Here is a 20,983-nt window from a genome sequence, read left to right on the forward strand (position 1 = left end):
ACACGCGCGCGCTCGCGCACACACACACACGCACGCACACACATACGCACACACGCACACACACACATGCAGCTCCACAACTCACGCCAGGGGAGCGCGCACAGAGCAACGGAGGCAGAACAACTGGTCTCGGTAAGCGATCCAGTCACTCCTGCAGGGCCCACTGATCCCAATTTATCGTCAGGTGACGGGTGGCCGAGTGAATGGCCTTGTCCTGGACACAGTGGCTTCTAAGGCTGCCATTTCTTCTGCTCTGGGACTCCAGCCACCGGCCAGGGCCGACAGATGCAGTGAGCACCGGGCATCTCCCATCCACCTCACGCCCTGGTCCCGCCTGCAGGACCATCCCACATGCCAGCCAGGAGGCCGCAGGGTGCTCCTGGGAAGCCAGTGGCCTGAGGCACGAATGTGTGACAGGTCCCGGGTCACAGCCGGGTGGGGCTGAGCCACTGGTCTCTCTGGCTCTTCAGGCCCAAGGTCCTCACTGTGGGACAGGAAGTCCCGGCCACACCCGAGGCCCCTGGCCCGGTGAGGACGACCAGTGCCTGCAAGTGTGCTCCCCTGGCCCGGGCTGCAGCAGACCCCCCCCCCCCAGGCCAAACGGGACTGCTGCCGCTGAGGAAGGTTCTGGAGCAGGTGCCCCTGCTTCAGGGAGGCCTGGGAGCACTCGCCAGCTCCCTGAGGTGGCTGGGAGACGCCTTTTGTTGTTAAGCCTACCACCCAAGGAGTTTTTCCATTGATTTTTTTTTTTTTTTTGAGGGAGGGAGGGAGGGAGGGAGAGGAGACAGAACATTGGTGGCCTCCCACCCACACCCTGCCCAGGGCCAGGGATCGAGCCTGCCACCAGATACACGCCCTTGACTAGAAATCAAACCTTCAATGTGAGGGCTGACGCTGTAACCACTGAGCCCACCAACCAGGAGAGCACCCTGTTTCTTAAACCAGGCGTTGCCCTGTGTCACCCAGAGCCTGCAATAACAGGCCCCTTCTCGGCAGCAATGACAGGATCTCGGTGATGCCCCGCCTGAGCAGGAGCCTCTGTGGCAGAGAAAGCGCTCTGTTTTACACTGTGCGCCTACTCCAGGCGACGAGGAAGGGAGAACAGAACAGACAAGGCCACGGGCTCTGGCCCTCACACCGACCTGGTCAGTGCCGCTCGGCTCCCCAGCTCCACCCCGGCTGACAGACTCTCCCCTTCCAGAAGGCTCGGCCTCCGGGGGGTGTCTGGCGGCTCAGTGCCCATGTGGGTGCTGCTGGGAGCACGCCGTGGGGGCTCCTCAGGGGGATGGGGCCCTCCGCGCCCCAGAGGCTCTGGAACGCCGGGCGCTGACGGCCTCTGCCCAGCTTGGCCAGCGGCAGGCAGGGGAGCGCTGAGGGCGGGGGCGGGCGCCGCGTCACTGGGGCCGCCGCCTGCGCCGCACGGCCTCCCGCAGGGCCGCCAGCAGCGCCTCCCGGTTGTTGAGGATGTTGTACCGCGTCAGCCGGAGCAGCTTGTCCGCGTCCTCCGGGCTGTAGGTCACCTTCGAGTAGTGGTACGGGGAGTTGGCCGCAGACAGGTTCACCGCCCCGGCCTCCTCCTCCTCGGCGGTCCGGCGGAGCCCTGTGGGCGGAGGCGGCGGGCATGCGGGGAATGCACGGGGGCGGGGGGGCGGGGGGGCACTCCGGGAGGCACACAGGAGGGAGGCTCACCAGGGGCCGAGTGCTCCCGGAAGGAGCCGTTGACCAGCGGGAAGTGCAGCACGGCGGGCGCCTCGGGGCGGGCGGGGTCCAGGAACAGGCGGCACTCCGCCGGCCGCCGCTGCTCCTCGGGGCTGGGCGCGATGGGCGGGAACGGGATGCCCTGCTCCTGGCAGAACCGGCCGAGGAGCTGCAGCTGCTGCAGGGCGGGCAGAGCGCGTCAGGGAGCCGGCCCCCGCTGCCCGCCCGGGTCCGCGGCCGCAGGCTGCCGGCGTGCAGTCCGCCCACCCCCGGCACTTCGTGCCCGGAGGCCTACGCAGACCCTGCGGGCCCAGCGGAGCCAGGCCTGATGGAAAAACGCTCCGAACCTCACGCCCGATCCCGTGGCTCCAGGGGGCTCCCCCGAACGGGGCGCTAACGAGGCCCGATCCTGCAACCGGGAGGCAAACCCTTCCCGGACCAGCACAGAAACGCAAAGCGGGGACCCAGAGGCACAGGGACCAACCGGGGGTGGAAAACGGCAGAAGGGACTCAAATGTATAATAAATACATGCCGCCACACTGCCAGCGCCCCCATCGCTCCCCTCCCTGGGCGGCTGGGTCCCCGGGTGTGGATTCCGTGAACTCCGTTTCCCATCCACTCGGTGTCACTGTCACCGCCCGAAGGGCCAGACACTGGGCTGCCCACCTGAAAGGCCCCGTGGAGGTTGTAATCCAGCGACAGGATGAGGTCCACGTCCCGTGTGGGCCGCAGGAGGGGCGGGCAGCTGGTGTTGATAAAGTAGCCGACATCCAGCAGGCACAGGTGGGGCTCGGCAGGGGTCAGCTGGTTGGGGTGCCCGTCCAGTTTGGTGGCTGGAAAGGTCGGGGGCAGGGGGTGGAGCAGCTGTCACAGGGCCTCAGGACGGCTCCTTCTGCTGGTGGAGACCCTGCCGCCGGCCCTGCCTCACCAGAGAGACCTCCACTTCCGGAGGCCCGACCCCCAACACGAGAGAAAGCGGGGCTCGCACTCCGAGCACCAGCGGGGACTGAGCTCACAGGGCGGGGGCGGGGGTACGAGGAGGGCTGAGACGGGACGGCGGTACCTTTCCAGCTGGAGAAGTGAGGGTGCTGGAAGTAGTCCCGGTGGAAATGGAGGCCGCGCAGGAAGTTGTGGGAGGCCTGGGGCAGCGGGCGCCGGGTGAGGAGGTCGGTGAAGAACTCGGCTATCCTGCCGGCCACCGAGGGCGGCTCCTCGATCTTCAGGACGGGGACCTGCTCCCGGTCTGCACAGTCAGGAGCGGAGGAAGGGGTGTCATTCCTGGGCCTCTGCTCCGGCCTCCGCAGACTCCCAAAGAGAGTCCTCATTCCCCCAAACAGCCCCACGGGCTGCCCCGCCGCGTCCTTAAAGGATCCGGCACCTACCCAGGCTGGCCTGGTCCTGTGCCCAGCGGTCCCAGAACTGGCCGGGCTCCGAGGACCAGTACAAGCTGTCCTGGAGGTTGGCGGCATACAGGTTGCTCCAGATACCTGAGAACAGGGGACACATGGGGGAGTCCTCCACCGTCACAGCCAGACCCTCCCCTCCCCAAGGCCTGGCAGTGACTGAATGAGGTCAAGGCCAAGGCCCACCCCCCCCCCCCCCCCGCCCCAGCTCCCCTCCCCCACCCCCACCCCAGGCCCATTCTGCCCCCCCCGCCCCCCCGCCCCAGCTTCCCTCCCCACCCCAGGCCCATTCTCCCCCCCCCAGCTCCCCCTCCCCACCCCAGGCCCATTCTACCCCCGCCCCAGCTCCCCAGCCCCACCCCAGGTCCATTCTCCCCCATCCACCCCACCCCCCGCCCCAGCTCCCCTCCCCCACCCCAGGCCCATTCTCCCCCCCCCCCCCGCCCCAGCTCCCCCCCCCCCCCCCAGGTCCATTATCCCCCCCACCCCCCCCCCCCCCGCCCCAGCTCCCCTCCCCCACCCCAGGCCCATTCTCCCCCCCCCCCCGCCCCAGCTCCCCTCCCCCACCTCACCCCCGCCCCAGCTCCCCTCCCCCACCCCAGGCCCATTCTCCCCCCCCCCCCCGCCCCAGCTCCCCACCCCCACCCCAGGTCCATTATCCCCCCCACACCCCTCCCCCCCGCCCCAGCTCCCCTCCCCCACCCCAGGCCCATTCTCCCCCCCCCCGCCCCAGCTCCCCTCCCCCACCTCACCCCCCGCCCCAGCTCCCCTCCCCCACCCCAGGCCCATTCTCCCCCCCCGCCCCAGCTCCCCTCCCCCACCCCAGGCCCATTCTCCCCCCCCCCCCCCCGCCCCAGCTCCCCTCCCCACCCCAGGCCCATTCTCCCCCCCCCCCCGCCCCAGCTCCCCAGCCTTCCAACCTCCTCACCTTCCAGGAAGCAGATGCGAGACTCGGGGAGCTGCTTTACCAGGCGCCCCATGAAGAACTCGGAGCCGAAGAGCTCGGAGGGGACGGAGGCGCCGTACTTGGGGAAGCCGACCTCGTAGGGGGAGAACTCGCACCACTCTGTGAGGGGCCACACAGCCTTACGGGGGCCCAGGCCAGCGGACCCACCAGCTTCACGCCAGGCGGCCTGTGACCTGAAGGCTCAGCCTCACACTGGCCCTTGGGCTGGAGACCAAGGCCCTGCCCGCATCCCAAAGCCTGAATGACAGTCCTGCAGAGCAGGGGGCTGGCCCGGAGAGTGGGCACGGTACCCACCCCCCGCCCCCAACCACGAAAGCGTGGGCCCCCGCTCCGGCCGCTCACCTCCAAACTCAAAGGTGGTCAGGCTCCTCCCCTTGGTGTTGAGGGCACAGTAGATGGGCAGAGGGTTCTGGCCGCGGGCCAGGGCTTCCCGCTGGTCTGAGAGTTTGTGGTCGTGGGGCTGGAGCAGGGGTGGGGAGAGGATCTGAACATAAAGCCACGGCTTCCTGGTGCCTCGGCCTCCCCAACCCGCCACCCCGCTCCCCAAGGCCGCGGCCCCGGCCGCCCCTCCGCTCCCCGGCCGCCCCTCCGCTCCCCGGCCGCCCCTCCGCTCCCCGGCCGCCCCTCCGCTCCCCCGGCCGCCCTCCGCCCCCGGGTGGCCCCGGCCGCCCCTCCGCCCCCCGGCCGCCCCTCCGCCCCCCCGCCGCCCCTCCGCTCCCCCGGCCGCCCCTCCGCCCCCGGGCGGCCCGCCTCACCTCGCCGTGCAGCAGCGCCTCGTTGACGAGGGCCCACAGGTCGGTGAAGCAGGGCGGGTGGCCCAGCCGGGCCCGCGCGGCCAGCTCCCGCCGGTAGCGCTGCAGCTGCCCGGGGGCCAGCGCGCCCAGCTTGCTCCTGGTCACCTGGGCCCGCAGCAGCTCCGTGGGCCCCGCCAGGTCCTTCTGGGACCACTCCGGGTCCTCGTAGAGGTTGGCCAGAGCCCTGCGAAGGCCAGAGCCAGAGACCGTCACTCGGGGGCCCTCTGGGCTCTGGTCTGGGACCACAGCCTGCAGGGCCCTCCCAGGCCCGAGCGCATTCCTGTCCGCCTTCCTCCGGCCGGAGGCCTGTGCGGTCTGGGAGCCGCACCACGGCACCCCGGCTCCTGCACCCGCCTCCGCCCGCTCACCAGGTGGACCCCGAGGCTCCTGTGATGTAGGAGACGCAATCCAGGAGGCCCAGCTCCTGCAGGCCGGCCAGCTGCCCGTGCAGGGAGGTCATCGCCCGGATCCCACCGCCAGTGGCCATCACAGCGACCACCGGGACCTGGACGAGAAGACAGCCAGGCTCAGAGGGGCCCTAGGGCCCGGCAGGGGTGCTCAGTGCTTAAGCCGTGGACCTGTGAGCCAGGTCAAGGTTCGATTCTCAGTCAGGGCACATGCCCAGGATTTCAGACTCGGTCCCCAGTAGTGGGTGTGCAGAAGGCAGCTGATCAGCGATTCTCATCATTGATGTTTCTGTCTCTCCCTCTCCCTTCCTCTCTGAAATAAATAAAAATACATTTTTTTAAAAAGAGAGAGGGGCCTTAGGGAGGGGGAAGGCCAAACCACAGCTCACCTACAACTAAGGCTGCTCAAAATCTAATCAGGCCCTAGCTGGTTTTGCTCAGTGGTTAGAGCATTGGCCTGTGGACTGAAGGATCCTGGGTTGGATTCCAGTCAAGGGCACATGCCCGGTTGCTGGCTTGATGCCCAGTGGGGGGCATGCAGGAGGCAGCCAATCAATGATTCTCTCTCCTCATTGATGATTCTCTCTCTCTCTCTCCCCCTTCCCTTTCCTGTCTGAAATCAGTCAGGGTTCTTGATCTAATCAGGGCTTTTGGGAATGGTTCTAGTCAGGCCTGCTGAGGAGGGTTTAGTCCACTGGTCAGCAAACTCATTAGTCAACAGAGCCAAATATCAACAGTACAACGATGGAAATTTCTTTTTGAGAGCCAAATTTTATAAACTTACACTTCTTCTAACACCACTTCTTCAAAACAGACTCGCCCAGGCCGTGGTATTTTGTGGAATATACCACTCAAAGAGCCAAAGAGCCGCATGTGGCTCGTGAGCCGCAGTTTGCCGACCACGGGCCTGGTCAGAAGTAGCCTCGTGAGGGTCAGGTCTGTCTGATTTTAAGAACTCAGGGAGCGTGGACAGACCAGGCCTCAGCTCCTCACCTCTAACCCCTCAGCAGTCTGATGGCCACTTTCTGGGAGCCCCGGGGCCATCGCAGACACCTCCCTGTACCCCTCCTCACCCCTCCCAAGGAGAGGCCGTCCACTGACCGGCCAGGCCAGGCCCCGCCTCACAGCCCAGACCAGGCCAAAGGCCAAGAAACGAGAAGGAAAGCTAGCCAAGTAGGGCAGCTCACACCTCCAGGCGTCTCATCCCATGCTCCACACTTGGTGTGACCAAGCTCCCGACAACAAGAGAGAGGGGGCAGGAAGCACGGGCAGGGAGAGCTCGGCTCGCACCCGCAGCCCCAGCGTCGGCCCCGGGCTCCGGGCCCGAGGGCGCCTCCCCCAGCCCAGCCCTCGGACCTCGTCCTCCCGCAGGTCTGCGTCCAGCTGCAGCGCCCGCTTCAGGGCCTCGGCCACCACTGCCTTCCGCCGGCTCAGGAAGGCGCGCTCCTCGGCGCAGGGCCCGCAGCCCAGCCGCACGGCCAGCTCCTTGGGCCTGCGGGGGAGGGGTGAGGCAGAGAGGGAGCGGGCTGCCTCCCTGACCGCGTTCTGCATCTCTCCTCCCCTCCCCTCTCCTCCTCTCCCATCGCCTCTGCTCTCCCATCACCTCTCCTCTCCCCTCCCCTCCCCTCTCCTCCTCTCCCATCGCCTCTGCTCTCCCATCACCTCTTCTCTCCCCTCCCCTCCCCTCTCCTCCTCTCCCATCGCCTCTCCTCTCTCCTCCCCTCCCCTCTCCTCCTCTCCCATTGCCTCTGCTCTCCCATCACCTCTCCTCTCCTCCTCTCCCCCCCCTCCCCTCTCCTCCCTCTCCCCTCTCCCCTCCCCTCCCCTCTCCCCTCCCCTCCCCTCTCCCCTCCCCTCCCCTCTCCTCCCCCCTCCTCGCCCTGCCCTCTCTGTGCCTCAGCCACTCTCCACACTCCCACCTGTCTTCCAGCCAAACGTTTACCAAGTGCCTCCTAGGAGCCGGCACTGGGCTGGGCACACCCGCCAGCAAATAAATGCGAGTAAAAGGTGAAAAGAGCCTGTCTGCTCCGGCTCCCGCACGCGTGCCCGGGCGGGAGCAGACCGAGCACCTCGGAGCCCCCCCCCCCCGCCCCCCCCACCCCCACCCCCTCCCCCGCTCCCCCGGCCCGAGTGCTGCCATCGGCCTGGCCCCCACCCCGCCGGCCCTCACCCTTCTTCTTTCTTCAGCTCCACCCTCATCAGAGGCTCCTGGAAACACGAACGCTCGGTCACACGTGGGCCGCCCGGTCCCTCTCAGCCAGCCCTGCGCCCCGCCCCGCCCGGCCGGGCCTGAAGGCAGGGACGCTCCAAGGGCCCTGCCCCAGGGCCCGGCCCAGGGCTTAGCGAGGACCCTCCGGGCCGGCCCGCCTGTGCACCCGGCCCTCCCGGCCGCACCTGGGACGTGGGGAAGACGAGTCTCAGCGCCTGGCCAGAGGGCAGGGCCCGCAGGGGCACCTTCAGCTGCTCCTGGGGGGCGTCCTGCAGGAGCAGAGAGAAGAGCTAGGAATCCCTCCCTTTCCTTCCCCGCAGGGCCTCACAGCTGCTCCTGGGAGGGACAGAGGACGGCAGGAGGGGCCCAAGGTCAATGCCAGCCTCGCCCTCTTCCCCGTGGGCCTGCCTCTGCCGGCGTGAGGGCACCAGGGTGAGGGGCTGTGGGGGCTGGGGGCACATACCTGCAGGCGGACGCTCAGCTCCGGCTCCCAGCAGGGCAGGCAGTGGAAGCAGGAGGCAGTGCCCACCGAGGCCTCCTGTGGACCCTCATGGGCCCCCGGAACCACGAGCTGCACTCTGCCCTCTGACCCTGGAGACAGGAACCAGAGCGGAGAGGCTGGGAACAGGGTCTGAGCCCACCTCCCTCCCGGCACTGAGATGGCGTCTGGCCCCGGACGAGGCTGGAGATGGAGCCCCCTCCGCAGCCGCCCGGGAACAAGGGGAAAAGCCCCAGCACGAAGCTGCCCCCACCCCCTCTGCTGCCGGAGGGCAGAGGGTGTCCAGTGCAAGGCCTGAGAAAGGGCTGAGGGCTACGGGGGTCAGGCACTCACCCGTCTGGTCCCCAGCCGCCTCCAGGCGAACGTGCAGGCGGGAGACCTCCCGGGCCTGAGTGATGAGAGAGCCGGCGTGAGCGCCTCCTGGCAGACGCTCCCCCGCCCAGCACCCTGGTTCCGGCTCCTCACACTCCATTCCCTGGGCCTGAGGCACCGAACACTCCTGAGAACTGCCATCCCAGGGCCTCCGTGCAGCTCTGCCCCCGCCCCCCCTGGTGGGCCTGAGGCTCGGGGAGGGTCCAGACTCACCACCAGGATGCCATTGCTGACCAGCTGCTCGGCACAGTCGGTCCTGGAAAGAGCCCCCGTGACCCTAAGCGGGGGTCCCGGGTCCCAGGTGCCCCCATGGCAGCCGGGCCTTCCTCCTCCACCGCGGGTGTCCCCCGGGGAAGGGCGCCCGCGCCCTGTCCCTCCCGCCCAGGACTGTCCATGGCCCCGGACTCACAGACCCTGCAGCCGAAATTCAACCTCCAGCCGCTCCTCCCCCTGGGCAGAGAAAGAAGCAGGTTAGAAAAGGTGAAGGGGGGGAAGGAGGAGGAAAGGGAGGGAGGAGAAGGTGAGGGGGGGCCAGCGGGGCTGGGACCCGAGGCGGGACAGCGACTGTTCATCGCCCGCTGCTCCGTCCACTCTCCCTGCAGGGCTGCCCTGGGCGGAGGTGTCAGGAAGGGGCTGGGGAGAGGGCTGCGGCTGCTGGAGCAGAGGGCCCATGTCCGGGCCACCCTCCACGGCCCGCCCGCCCGCCCAGCCTTGCCTGCGGGCTCCGGAGGAAGCTTTCGTGGCGGGACTCCCCGACTCGCAGGGCCCCCACGTCGTACAGCACGGACAGCACCGCGTCGTCGCTGGTCCAAAGGTCCTGGTCGAACACCTGCAGATGCACGACATTCTGGAAGGGACCAGAGGGGGGCGCTGCAGGGAGGAGGGGGGCAGAGGGGGGGCTGCAGGGAGGAGGGGGGCAGAGGGAGGGGAGGGGACCAGAGGGAGGGGCTGCAGGGAGGAGGGGGGCAGAGGGAGGGGCTGCAGAGAGGAGGGGGGCAGAGGGAGGGGAGGGGGGCAGATGGGGGGGCTGCAGGGAGGAGAGGGGCAGAGGGAGGGGAGGGGACCAGAGGGAGGGGCTGCAGGGAGGAGGGGGGCAGAGGGAGGGGAGGGGGGCAGAGGGGGGGGCTGCAGGGAGGAGGGGGGCAGAGGGGGGAGGGGACCAGAGGGAGGGGCTGCAGGGAGGAGGGGGGCAGAGGGGGGAGGGGACCAGAGGGAGGGGCTGCAGGGAGGAGGGGGGCAGAGGGAGGGGCTACAGAGAGGAGGGGGGCAGAGGGAGGGGAGGGGGGCAGATGGGGGCGCTGCAGGGAGGAGGGGGGCAGAGGGGGGGGCTGCAGGGAGGAGGGGGGCAGAGGGAGGGGATGGGGGCGGGGGGGGCTGCAGGGAGGAGGGGGGCAGAGGGAGGGGCTGCAGGGAGGAGGGGGCCAGAGGGAGGGGCTGCAGGGAGGAGGGGGGCAGAAGGAGGGGCTGCAGAGAGGATGGGGGCAGAGGGAGGGGAGGGGGGTAGAGGGGGGGGCTTGCAGGAGGGAGGAGGGGGGCAGAAGGGGAGGAGGGGGGCCAGAGGGAGGGGCTGCAGGGAGGAGGGGGCCGAGGGGGGAGGGCTGGCGGGGGGGGCTGCAGGGAGGAGGGGGCAGAGGGAGGGGGCTGCAGAGAGGAAGGGGGGAGAGGGGGGGGAAGGGGGACAGAGGGAGGGGCTGCAGGGAGGAGGGGGGCAGAGGGAGGGGCTGCAGAGAGGAGGGGGGCAGAGGGGGGGGAGGGGGGCAGAGGGGGGGGCTGCAGGGAGGAGGGGGGCAGGGGGGAGGGGACCAGAGGGAGGGGACAGGGGCAGCGGATGGGTCAGTGAGAAGGTGGCCCACCTTGAGCTGCCTGTGGATGCGGAAGCGAAAGCTCTGGTTCCAGACGGGGTTTCTGCTGTTGTTCACGGTGCGTGTCTGCAGCCGGTGGCTGGAGGCCGTGGGCAGCCACAGCGTCACATAGCAGTCCGAGGCGGTCACTGTGGGGAGAGGCGCGTGACGGCCAGCCCTTCCCAGCCCGGCCACAGGCCCCGTCCCTCCGCCGCGGGCGGCCCGGGGGGCCACAGGCCAAGGACCCGGCCGGCCGGAGGCAGGAAGAGCAGAGGCAGAGCCCGATCGTGACTCCCCTCCTGTGCCCTCGGCAGCCGCCCCGGCCCCTGCACACCCAGCCCACTGCCATTCCCCGCGCAGCCCTGCCCGCCTCTGGAAGCCGCGCAGCCCCGGTGCCCGCCCCGCAGCGCTCACCTAGGTCCCTGGAGGGCAGGCCGCGGGCCCCTAGGACGCGAATGGTGAGCAGGCACGTCTCGGGCACCTTGGCCTGCAGAGGAGAGAGACAGGGCCAGGCTTGCTGCAGGCAGAGACCCTAAGGACACAGGCCTCAGGAGAGGCTGGTGCTGCTGACGCCTGCCTGCGCTCACCCCGGCTCTGGCCGGCTCCGGCCCATCTGCACATGAACTCCTTCCATCGCACACCCATCCATGACCAACCCCACAAGGACATCAAAATGGAAGACCAAGCGCACTGGCCTGCGGCTCAGGGCATGATTGGACCAGGGGAGCCCAGATCTGAGCTCCCAGCCCCGCACTGACCCGCTTCCAGCTCCTGACACGCATGGTCTCCTTTCACCCACTTTCCCAGCTCGCCCTGGGAAGCAGCCCAGGCTGGTCGTGGGCAGCAGGGCAGGAAGGAGACGGCCAGGCCTTGCGCCCCCTAGCTGAGTTACCCCCACACACACTCCCCACCCCTGGCCGGGGCCCAGTTCTGGAAATGGGCCCTCTTCGAAGGTAGGGACAGCAATTACCAGGTCAGACCACCCGCAGGTGGTCAAGTCCTCCAGGCCCCACAAGGCCGGCTGACAATGGTCCTCGGCAGCTCCCTCTGAGCCCATCCCCCTGGGCCTGGGATGGGGCCGGGCAGGCTGACAAGGCGGGGAAAGCCTGTGCCGCCAGCCCTGCCGCAGAGAGAGCCTGATGATGATGGAGTCCAAGGGCCAGGGAAGCTCAGCTAATAGCAGTGTCAGCCCGGGGCTCCCACCCCAAGCAACTGAGTCAGAGAGCACTGGGGCAGCCACTTCCTCCGGGGCCCCGGCCGAGCTGCCGGCCCACGTCCCCGGAGCCAGGAGCTCTGCCCGCAGCCTCTCCCTGGGCCGGGGGGGACTCAGGACACTCCCCGGCCCAACGCCTGCCTCTGCGCACCACCGGGGCCAAGAAGCCCACAGCCCTGCTAGGGAACAGCAGCAGCCAGGCCTCGGGGGGCGGGGAGGGCCAGGGGTCAGAGTGGAGCCCAGCTCCTACCTGTCTTGCCAGAGCCATGAGGCGGAGAGTCCCCGGGAACCAGGTGTGACAGGCAGTGGCCGAAGGACTGACACTCAGCTTTTCAGTCCAGAGCTGGGATGTCCCGGCTGGCTCCAAGCTCCTCCCTCGTCCCTCCCCACAGCCTCTGCCCCACCCCAGCCCCACTCTTTCCTGGATCAGCTGCCTGTACAGGAAATGAAGCACCTTAAACCCATAGGAAGCCGCTGCCCTCCCTGTGGTGGGGGCTCAACACCCCGAAGACCCGTCCTCTCCAGCCATCAGCACCTGTGCCCACCCGCCCAGCCCCGCCTCCCAGCTCTGACCTGGAGAGGGGGCCCCCAGGGAGCCCGCTGTCCGAGGCTGAGCAGACAGCGCCTGGGAGGGGGGTCTGCAGGAGCCACTTGGGTCTGGAAGCAGGGGTGGGCCCAGAGGAGCAGCGAACGGAAGAGCCAGAGCCGTGCCCCCCATGGCAGGCCTTTCGCAATCTCCCAGTGCCAGTGTGACAGGAGTACCCAGTCCGGCCACGTGGTTGGCCAATCTGAGGAATGCCCCAGGCCCATCATGACCTGGCAGGGCGTGGTGTGTCTATGAAACAGCCCTTCAAAGCAGCCGCCCCAGCCTGGGCGCGCTGGGGCGGGGGCCTCGGGGCTCCCCCCTCCAGGGCCGGCCGGAGACCCACTCCTTCCCCAGGGGAAGCCTCAGGAGGGGCGGGTGCCTGCCCCTGCTTCCCGGGGGAGGAACAGGGCTGACCCTCAGCTGCCCTGGCGCTGGGGGAACAGCGGAAGCCAGGAAGGGTTTACAGGCCATGGCAGCAGAGAGCGCCTCAGGCACAGCCGGACCCAGCCCTCACCCCACCACACCGCCCGGAGTTCTCGCCCAGCCCGCCCAGCCCGCAGCCCACAGAAGGCGACTGCAGAGGGAGTCTGGGCTCGCAGAGCACGGCCATCTTTTATTGACCGTCTCCTCCGCGCCAGCCTCGCTGCCCCACAGATGCCATCTCCAGCGCCCACACCCGGGGGGCGGAGCCATCATCGTTCCACAGAGAGTCACCGGGCTGGAGGCGCTCACTCAGGGTCACCGGGCCACGGCGGTGAGGGCGCTGGGCCGGGCACCCCTCCTCTCCTGGGAGCCGCGCCCCTGCCAGCTCCCTCCTGCTGGCGCCTCCGGAGAGCGGGCAAAGCTGGGCGCAGCCAGGCCGGGTGGAGCCAGCACCCTGATGCCACATGGCCTCTACGCGCTGTCCCTGGAGCACCCGCTCGTCAGGGTCAGGCGAGGCCCGAGGCCTTGGTGAGGGCGTCGAGCAGCTGGAAGTAACTGTACCTGAGGTCATACTCCATGTCATACCAGAAGTTCACTGCGGGGAGAAGGAGACCTGAGCAGGAGGGCCCCCTTCCCGCCGGCCCCTGAGCCGCCCCCCCGAAGCCCGCCCCGGCCCCGGGCGGGGCGCTCCTCACCGGCCACGCAGGCCTGGGACTGCCGCACGTGGTGGAACCACAGGGCCGGCAGGTAGAGCAGCGCAGGGCCCGCGCCTGGCTGTACGCGGGGTACCGAGCCAGGTCCGGAGCCAGCGGGTCCAGGGGGATCCAGGGCACCTGCGGACGCAGCGGACGCCAGGGAGCAGGCTCGAAGCCCCTTTTCCTAAGGTGACACCACGGGCCCCGCCCTGCTCGGCGCTTTCCAGAGCGAGTGCCACCGCCCCGGCTCCGCCCTTCCCTCTCCCTGGGCCCAGGACAGCACGCACCTTCTCCATGGCCTCCTCGTCCACCACGTGGAAGGAGCCCTCCTCGGTGAGCCGGTAGGTTGCTGGCGTGTACATCTCTGAAACCAGAGGGAGGAGGTGTGGGGACCTCATGTTGCCAGCCACAGCCATGAGCCTGTTCCCTGGGCACAGGGTGGGGTCCGGAGGCCCAGAGCGGCAGAGACACGGTCCAACCTCCGGCCGGGCACCAGCCAGCCCGGGGCCCTTGCTGCCCGCCATCCGCCGGGGGCTGCTCGCTCCCAAGCCCGCCGGCCGCGCCCTCACCGTAGGGGAGGAAGGGCCGGTCACTGGGCGGATGCAGCAGGAAGTGCTTCTCTCCCGAGACCACGCAGTAGAGGTTCTCGTAGTGGTCCTTGTGCACTGCCAACACAGAGGGGCCCCGGGCGGGAATGAGGGGCCGGGCACGGGAGGGGCAAACAAGACAGCCTGCACCCCAAGTCAGCTTGTGGGGTAAGAGAAGAGCATGTCATAGCAGAGGTGAGGGGGTGCCTGGTGGGCGTCAGGCATTTCTGATCTCTGTCCTCCAGGGACTGACACCTGCCAGGCCCTGGGCCCATCTCCACTGAGGAGAATTCTAGCAGACAGAGCTCTCCCGACCGGGACGGCCTTTGCAAAGGTCTCCAGGGACGGAAAGAAACAATGCCCTCCCCCCTAATGCTATGGTGCCTCCCCCCCCCCCCCAGCTTCCAGGGGGCCCCTCTTGTGTCTGCGCCCAGAATCCCAGAAGAAATCTTAGAGAAAAGTCAGTCTGACTTCCGTGAGGCCCAGCCTCCCGCTCGTGGTCTCCTCCCCACCGATACCTACAGGACGTCACGGCAGCCGCCTCCCCCAGCCAGAAGTTCACGGCGTCCGGCATCTTTCCTGCAGGCGGGAGGGGAGAGGGGGCTGGGAGGGTGGCCTGAAGGTGAGGCTCGATGCTGCGCCAGAACTTGGGTGGGCCTTGGCAAAGCTTTCCAGGGACCCGGCAGAAACGGGGAGAGAGCAGAGGGCAGGGGCAGAGGTGGGCTCCAGGAAGGGGCAGCCATCTTCCCTTCACGGACAGGGAGCCGAGGCCGGGGACGTGAGCGCTTAGCGCACAGCCCTGACCCTGCGGGCCGGACGTCAGTGACGGGGAGGGCCGGTCCCCCGCCCGCCCGCCCGCCCGCACTCACCCAGCGCCTCGGAGGCCCAGGGCACATGGGGCTCCAGGTCGCCCAGCAGCTGGGGCAGCTCGGTGAGGAGGTTGGAGCACTGCTTCTGCACGTAGAGCACCCCAGGGTGCCGGGCCCGGCCCTCCAGCACGTCCAGCACGCGGCTCAGGGGCAGGCGGCGCTCGGCGGGCATCACGAAGCGGCCCCCCCGCACGGCGTCCGCATAGCCGTCCGGCGTCACGGCCACACTCACCTCCGCGGAGCCCACGGCGGCTCTGGAAGAACGGACGTTCGGCGCCGGCCCAGATGCCACCAAGCATAAGGTGGCCAGACGTCCCGCTTTTGGAGGGACAGTCCCGATTTAAAAATCGGGACTTTTTAAAATGCCATGGGACAGCCGAAACCAGTTTGGCTCAGTGGATAGAGCGTCAGCCTGCGGACTGAAAGGTCCCGGGTTCGATTCCAGTCAAGGGCATGTACCTTGGTTGCAGGCACATCCCCGGTGAGGGGTGTGCAAGAGGCAGCTGATCAATGTTTCTCTCTCATCGACGTTTCTAGCTCTCTATCTCTCTCTCTTCCTCACTGTAAAACATCAATAAAATATATTTAAAAAAATAAAAAATAAAACGCCGCGGGACACATTGTTAAGAATCGGGACTGTCCCGCCAAAAGCGGGACGTCTGGTCACCTGGACAAGCACCGCCCACCTCCCGCCGGGGCCCACCTGAGGTAGGGGAGCGACCACTTCCGGAGGGCCGGCCAGTGCTGCAGGGCGTTGCGGACGATGCAGGGCCTGTTGGGGCAGACCCAGTCCCGGTAGAAGTGCAGCGGGGAGGGGGGCTGGTCCAGGTAGGGCACGGCAAGAGGCACGGTAAGCTCTGAGGGCGAGAGAGGGGAGCGGGGGCTGAAGCCAGGAGCAGCCGCTGCCGCCCCGCTGTCTGCATCAGGGAGGCCACGGGGGACAATGCCCACGGGGGACCAAGGGATCCTGGACAATCAGAAACGGAAGCGGGAGGGTCAGTGAAGGGGGGAGGTGCAGCGTACTTACAAACACGCCGCGATGGGCCACAGAGCAGACAGGGCCAGGGCCGCTGTGCGGCCCATGCTCAAACCCTCCGCGGCCCGCCCGGCCTGTGCCGGACCCTCGGCTTTCCCCCTCTGGAGCGGCGTCCTCCTGGCGTCCAGTACGAGAGGCAGCCACTGAGGTGGCACCGGGAGCTCAGAAGGAGCAGAGCTGAGGCCCCGAGGCTCAGGGTGGGCGGAGGCTGTGTAAAGCGCCTTCCGACAGTGATCCTCACTGAGCACCATGTGCTCAGCACTTGGCCTGGCCAATGTGGAGGCAACAAGGGAGGAGCCATCATCATCTCAGGGAGCTCACAGCTCAGTGAGGAGACAGACTGCCCCCCAGAACCACAGGAGGGAAATGGCAGCACCCCATCCTCAGACACCAGGGCGCCGCGGGCCCCGGGCAGGCTGTGCTGGAGTGGTCCTGGGTCTCCTTCTCCCTCACTCCTGTCCTCCTGCTGATTGTCTCCGAGTCCTAGTGATCCTACCTCAAACCCCCTCCCCCCGCCCCCTGCTGGTGTTCACATTCGCCAACCTCCTTGGGGTCCTCAAATGTCACCCCAATGAGGCTTCCCTCCATGGCCCCCTCTTTTTTATTTATTGGGGTGACACTGGTTCCCAAAACCACACAGGTTTCAAGTGTGTAACTCAACGGAGCATCATCTGCACAGTGTGCCCACCGCCCACTCCGCAAATGTTTGCTTAGTGGTTGAATGAAAGTCCCCACCATCTCCTGGCAGGATGGTTGCTAAAGTGAACTAACTTGTTTCCACCTCCTCTCCCCCTCTGACCACCTCTGCCTGCTCTGACCCCCCTTCCCTCTGGCTATCACCACACTGCTGACTGTGGTTAAGGGGGTTTGGTTTTGTTGTGCCTGTGTCGTTTCTTGTGGGGTTTTTTGCTTAATCCCTTCACCTTCTTTCATCCAGTCCTCCAACCCCCCGCCCCTCTGATAGCTATCAGCCTGTTCCATGTATCTATGCCTCTGTTTCAATTTCATTCAGCAACTTATTTTGTTCACTAGATTCCACATGTGAGATCATACGGTATTTGTCTTTCTCTGACTGGATTATTTCACTTAGCGTCATAATCTCCTGGTCCATCCATGCTGTTGCAAAAGGTAAGATTTCCTTCTTTTCTTACAGCTAAGCAGTATTCCATGGTGTAAGCATAACACAGCTTCTTTATCCGCTCATCTACTGATGGGCACTTGGGCTGCTTCCAGATCTTGGCCACCGTGAATAATGCTGCAATGAGCCAGGCCACACTTTAGAAAACTCACTTTCTCCCAATAACCCTTATACCCCTTCCTTGGTTTTCTTTTCTTTTTTTTAACTTGATTTTAGAGAGGGAGAGAAACATCGATGTGAGAGAGAGACAAATGGATTGCCTCCCAAATGCACTCCAACCAATGACTGAACTCAACCAGGGAGCAAAGTTGCAATCTAGCTGAAACCGGTTTGGCTCAGTGGATAGAGCATCGGCCTGCGGACTGAAAGGTCCCAGATTCGATTCCGGTCAAGGGCATGTACCCTGGTTGCAGGCACATCCCCAGTGGGGGGTGTGCAGGAGGCAGCTGATCGATGTTTCTCTCTCATCGATGTTTCTAACTCTCTATCCCTCTCTCTTCCTCTCTGTAAAAAATCAATAAAATATATATATTTTTTAATTTGCAATCTAGATTATGTGCCCTGACCAGGAACCGAACCTGAGACCTTCCAGTGCACAGGACTACCCTCCGACAAACTGGGCCACACCAGCCAGGCCCCTTTACTTTTCTGTCATTTGTCACCACCTAACACACTATCTGCTTCACTTGTCCAGCTGTGGACTAGTCTCCCTCTTGGTAGAACGTGAGCTCCTGAGGGAAGGGCTGCTTGTCTTGTTCACTGGTGCACCCCGGGAACTGGAGTGGTACCAAGCACACAGGAAGTGTTCCGCAAATGTTTGCTTAGTGGTTGAATGAAAGTCCCCACCATCTCCTGGCAGGATGGTTGCTAAAGTGAACTAACTTGTTTCCTTGGCTTAATTCTACTTCCTCTCAAAGCATCACTCACCCTGGCCCCAGTCATTTCCTAAAATGCGATCTCATCTTGTCACACACACACACACCCGTAAAATGATCCTCTGATGACTTACCGCTTACTCCTTACAGAGTACTGCCTGCCTCCGCACGCATTCAGGCCCCGCCTCCTTTTCCCGCGGGTTTCCTCGTCTGTCTGGTGCCTGCTCCTTCCCACACACCTCAGGCAGTACCCAACTTTGTTCCTGCTCAGAGTCCAGAATGCCTTTCTCCTGGCTTTTATAAAGGGCTTTACTTTGTGATTTTCATCCTTGAGGTCTAGTCTGAACCCCATCACCACCACCACCACCACTACCACCACCACCACCATCACCACCATCACCACCACCACCACCACCACCACCACCACCATCACCACCACCACCACCACCACCACCACCACCACCACCATCACCACCATCACCACCACCACCACCACCACCACCACCACCATCACCACCATCACCACCACCATCACCACCACCACCACCACCACCATCACCACCACCATCACCACCACCACCACCACCACCACCACCATCACCACCACCACCACCACCACCACCATCACCACCACCACCACCACCACCACCACCACCACCACCATCACCACCACCACCACCACCACCACCACCACCACCACCATCACCACCACCACCACCACCACCATCACCACCACCACCACCATGGGTGGTTACCGCCTCCCGCTTCAACCGGCCACTGCGTTCATTTTCCCCTCCGAGGTCGTGCTCTGTCTCTCACACCCGCATCTCCCTGGTCATCTGTGCCTTGCTTTGCGATCAGTTGGAAAGTGAATGTCATTAGATCAAAACTTGGAACGGAGTGGAAAAGCAGACCCTGGTGGGCCAGGAAATGAAAGAGCTGGCATGTGTGCTTGCTTCGCGGACCAGAGGGTAAGATGAAACCTGCCACGCAGACATGGGAGCAGAGGGAAGCAATAGGCGAAGGGCCTTCGCAGTCAGTCACCGGGAGTGGGGCGGGGTAATATGGGCTCAGCAAACCTCCCCATTGTCCTCACTGGGATGCTTTAAGTACAGGAAAACTGACTTTTTTCCTTTTTAACCCTTTGTACCTTCTGTAGTTACTTCAGTTCTACTTTCTCGGCATTTAGTAGCTTTTCCTGTAGAGCAGGAACATCGGCCTGCGTGTAAGGCAGGGCATATAAGGCCCATGACATCATGTGGGCCGGCCCTGCATTCGGGGTCAGTTAATTAAAGGTTTGACCAAATACAGCAGGCTAATTTTTAAGTTGATAATTGTAGGCCCCAAGAGGGATGTTATAAATACCCAAGGCTGATAGGTAAATCAAGGTTCCCCACCCTGCTTTAGCGAATGGCCACTCTTTTCTCCTGGGTTTTCAAAGTGAGGGGACTTCAAAAGGGATCCGAACAATTCCTTTGGCCAAATTCTTCTGCTAGGAAATTCAGCCAACACACATCCTCACCGGTGCACAAAGACACTGCTCCGGGCACAGGGCCTCTTCCCTGTCTCTGGAGCTCACAGGCACTCCCGCACAGGGCATTTGCCTGTGCCTGCCCTCTACCCAATGCTCTCCTCTCCTCTCCTCCCTCAAGCCTGTGCTCAAAGGTAGCCTTATTCAGGAGGCCCATCCTGACCATCTTATCGAAATTTGCAACCTGCCCTTCAGCCCTGGATACTGAGGTCTATCATTCCGCCTTGTCCCCCGCTTCCCCATAGCACTTATCCTGTCACACATTTCTTTATAATTTACTCATTCAGGTGCCTATGACTCACAGTCTGTCTCCTCGCTTAGAACTGTAAGCTCTCTGAGGACAGAGATCTGTTTTGTTCAGTGATGTGTCCTAAGCACACGGAACAGACCCTGGCACACTGACGTGCTTTAAGTACAGTCATGGGCCACTTAGCAATGTTTTGATCAACAATGGACTGCAAATACAACTGTGGTCCCATCGGTCCGTGGTGATGCTGGCAGTCACATAAAAGTACGTATAGCACATGCAATTACAGTAACAGGCCATAATACGCAGGTTTGCGTGAATGTACTCCATGACGCTTGCACAACAATGCAATGACCTGGCCTCACGTGCAGCACATGACTGTATCTGCTCAAAGTATTCATTGCAGCACTACTGAAAACAATAGATTGGAAATGTCTCATAAGAGTGGGCTGATTAAGTAAATTACAGCATTAGTACCCAGGTGTGAAAAAGATTTCCATACAGGGATTTGGAATGTTCTCCAAGATACATTACCCAGAAGAGTATTTTTAACTATCATTTGTATAAAAAGGGTATACAGTTTTGTGTGTGGATACAAACAGCATTCTTTTCTTTTTTTGTTTTTGTTTTTTTGTTACTCCTCACCCAAGCATATTTTTTCCACAGATTTTTAGGGAGAGTGGGGGACACATAGATTGGTTGCCTCCTGCACAAGCCCTTGACCCGGAATCGAACCAACGACCCTTCGGTGCACAGGCCGACGCTCTAACCCGTGAGCAACACTGAGCCACACCGTCCAGGACGAAACAGTATTTTTGGAAAGATCCATGCTGGGGCTTAGAATGGAAGGAGAGCTTACTTTACGTTATAAATCCGTTGTTTTTTAAGTCCTGTGCCCATGTGCTATTCACTGGTGAGAAATCGCTTAAAAATAGAAAGGGGAGAGCGGAAGGAAGGGGAAAAGAAGGGAGGAAAACAAAAACCAAGCAGCTGGGGCCAGGGATCACTCCACAGCCGCCCATTCTCCCGGGCTCTGCGCCGCCCAGCGGGGAGCAGTCCGTCCTTGAAGGGATCAGAGGGAGAATCCCACCTTAAAGACTTCGCGACAGGGAAGGGCGGGAAAGGCAACAGCCCCCCGATTATTCGGCGCGGCTGGCTGAGGGAACAGGGCGGCACCGAATGAATGGTCAGTCCCCGCAGGAACCCACGAGGCTGTGCAAACACGGGAGGAGGGGCTGAGCACGCCCAGCGGGCTTGGAGGGGGTTCGGCAGACAGTGATCAGAGGAGGCATCTACCAGCTCCGCGCACGAGGTTTGGCTTCTCGAGGGTAAGAACTAGGGCGCCCGGTGTCAGCGGCCCAGGAGGCACCGGGGCCACGCGACTCAGGGACCCGGGCGGCAAGCCCACAGCCCCGCCCGCGTCCGAGACTGATGTGCAGTCACCGCCGGACACCGCAGCCGAGCGAACCCACTCACCCCGCACCGCCGCCGGGAATTCTCGTAACTCCCTCCGCACGGCGTCCAAAGCCTCCTCCGCCATGACGCCGCCGCCCTGCCCTCCCCTCCTGAGACTCCACCTCTCCAGAGGCCCC

General features: G+C 64.5%; 2 protein-coding genes across 9 annotated transcripts in view; one reads left to right on the forward strand and one right to left on the reverse strand.

Annotated features, from left to right (window-relative positions):
- EHD4 (EH domain containing 4) overlaps positions 1-7,987 on the forward strand; it is a 91,731-nt gene extending 83,744 nt beyond the window's left edge. The window contains exon 7 of the mRNA XM_036445302.2: positions 7,974-7,987. The gene's annotated coding sequence lies outside the window, so the exon portion shown is untranslated. The remainder of the gene's footprint in view (positions 1-7,973) is intronic.
- LOC118723173 (cytosolic phospholipase A2 beta) lies at positions 795-20,962 on the reverse strand. 8 transcript variants are annotated; one of them, XM_045583618.1, is made up of 25 exons: positions 20,868-20,950; positions 15,268-15,336; positions 14,565-14,818; positions 14,218-14,274; positions 13,678-13,773; positions 13,396-13,472; positions 10,606-10,678; positions 10,204-10,340; positions 9,066-9,197; positions 8,760-8,800; positions 8,564-8,606; positions 8,312-8,366; positions 7,943-8,070; positions 7,665-7,748; positions 7,441-7,478; positions 6,627-6,762; positions 5,232-5,368; positions 4,825-5,047; positions 4,412-4,529; positions 4,031-4,168; positions 3,082-3,186; positions 2,763-2,942; positions 2,366-2,532; positions 1,690-1,876; positions 796-1,600 (listed from the first exon to the last, which is right to left on the reverse strand). In XM_045583618.1, exons 3-25 carry the CDS (start codon positions 14,734-14,736, stop codon positions 1,395-1,397), a joined length of 2,730 nt encoding a protein of 909 aa, XP_045439574.1. In that variant the 5' UTR covers positions 14,737-14,818; positions 15,268-15,336; positions 20,868-20,950; the 3' UTR covers positions 796-1,394. The 8 variants fall into 8 exon arrangements, with proteins under 8 accessions (XP_045439593.1, XP_036301143.1, XP_036301162.1 ...); XM_045583623.1 differs by having other exon boundaries at positions 15,268-15,421; positions 20,875-20,937; XM_045583615.1 differs by having other exon boundaries at positions 797-1,600; positions 15,268-15,421; positions 20,868-20,962.
- Positions 20,963-20,983: the final 21 nt, after the last annotated feature.

Source organism: Pipistrellus kuhlii, unplaced genomic scaffold, assembly GCF_014108245.1.
Source record: "Pipistrellus kuhlii isolate mPipKuh1 unplaced genomic scaffold, mPipKuh1.p scaffold_m20_p_1, whole genome shotgun sequence".
Lineage (NCBI taxonomy): Eukaryota > Metazoa > Chordata > Mammalia > Chiroptera > Vespertilionidae > Pipistrellus > Pipistrellus kuhlii.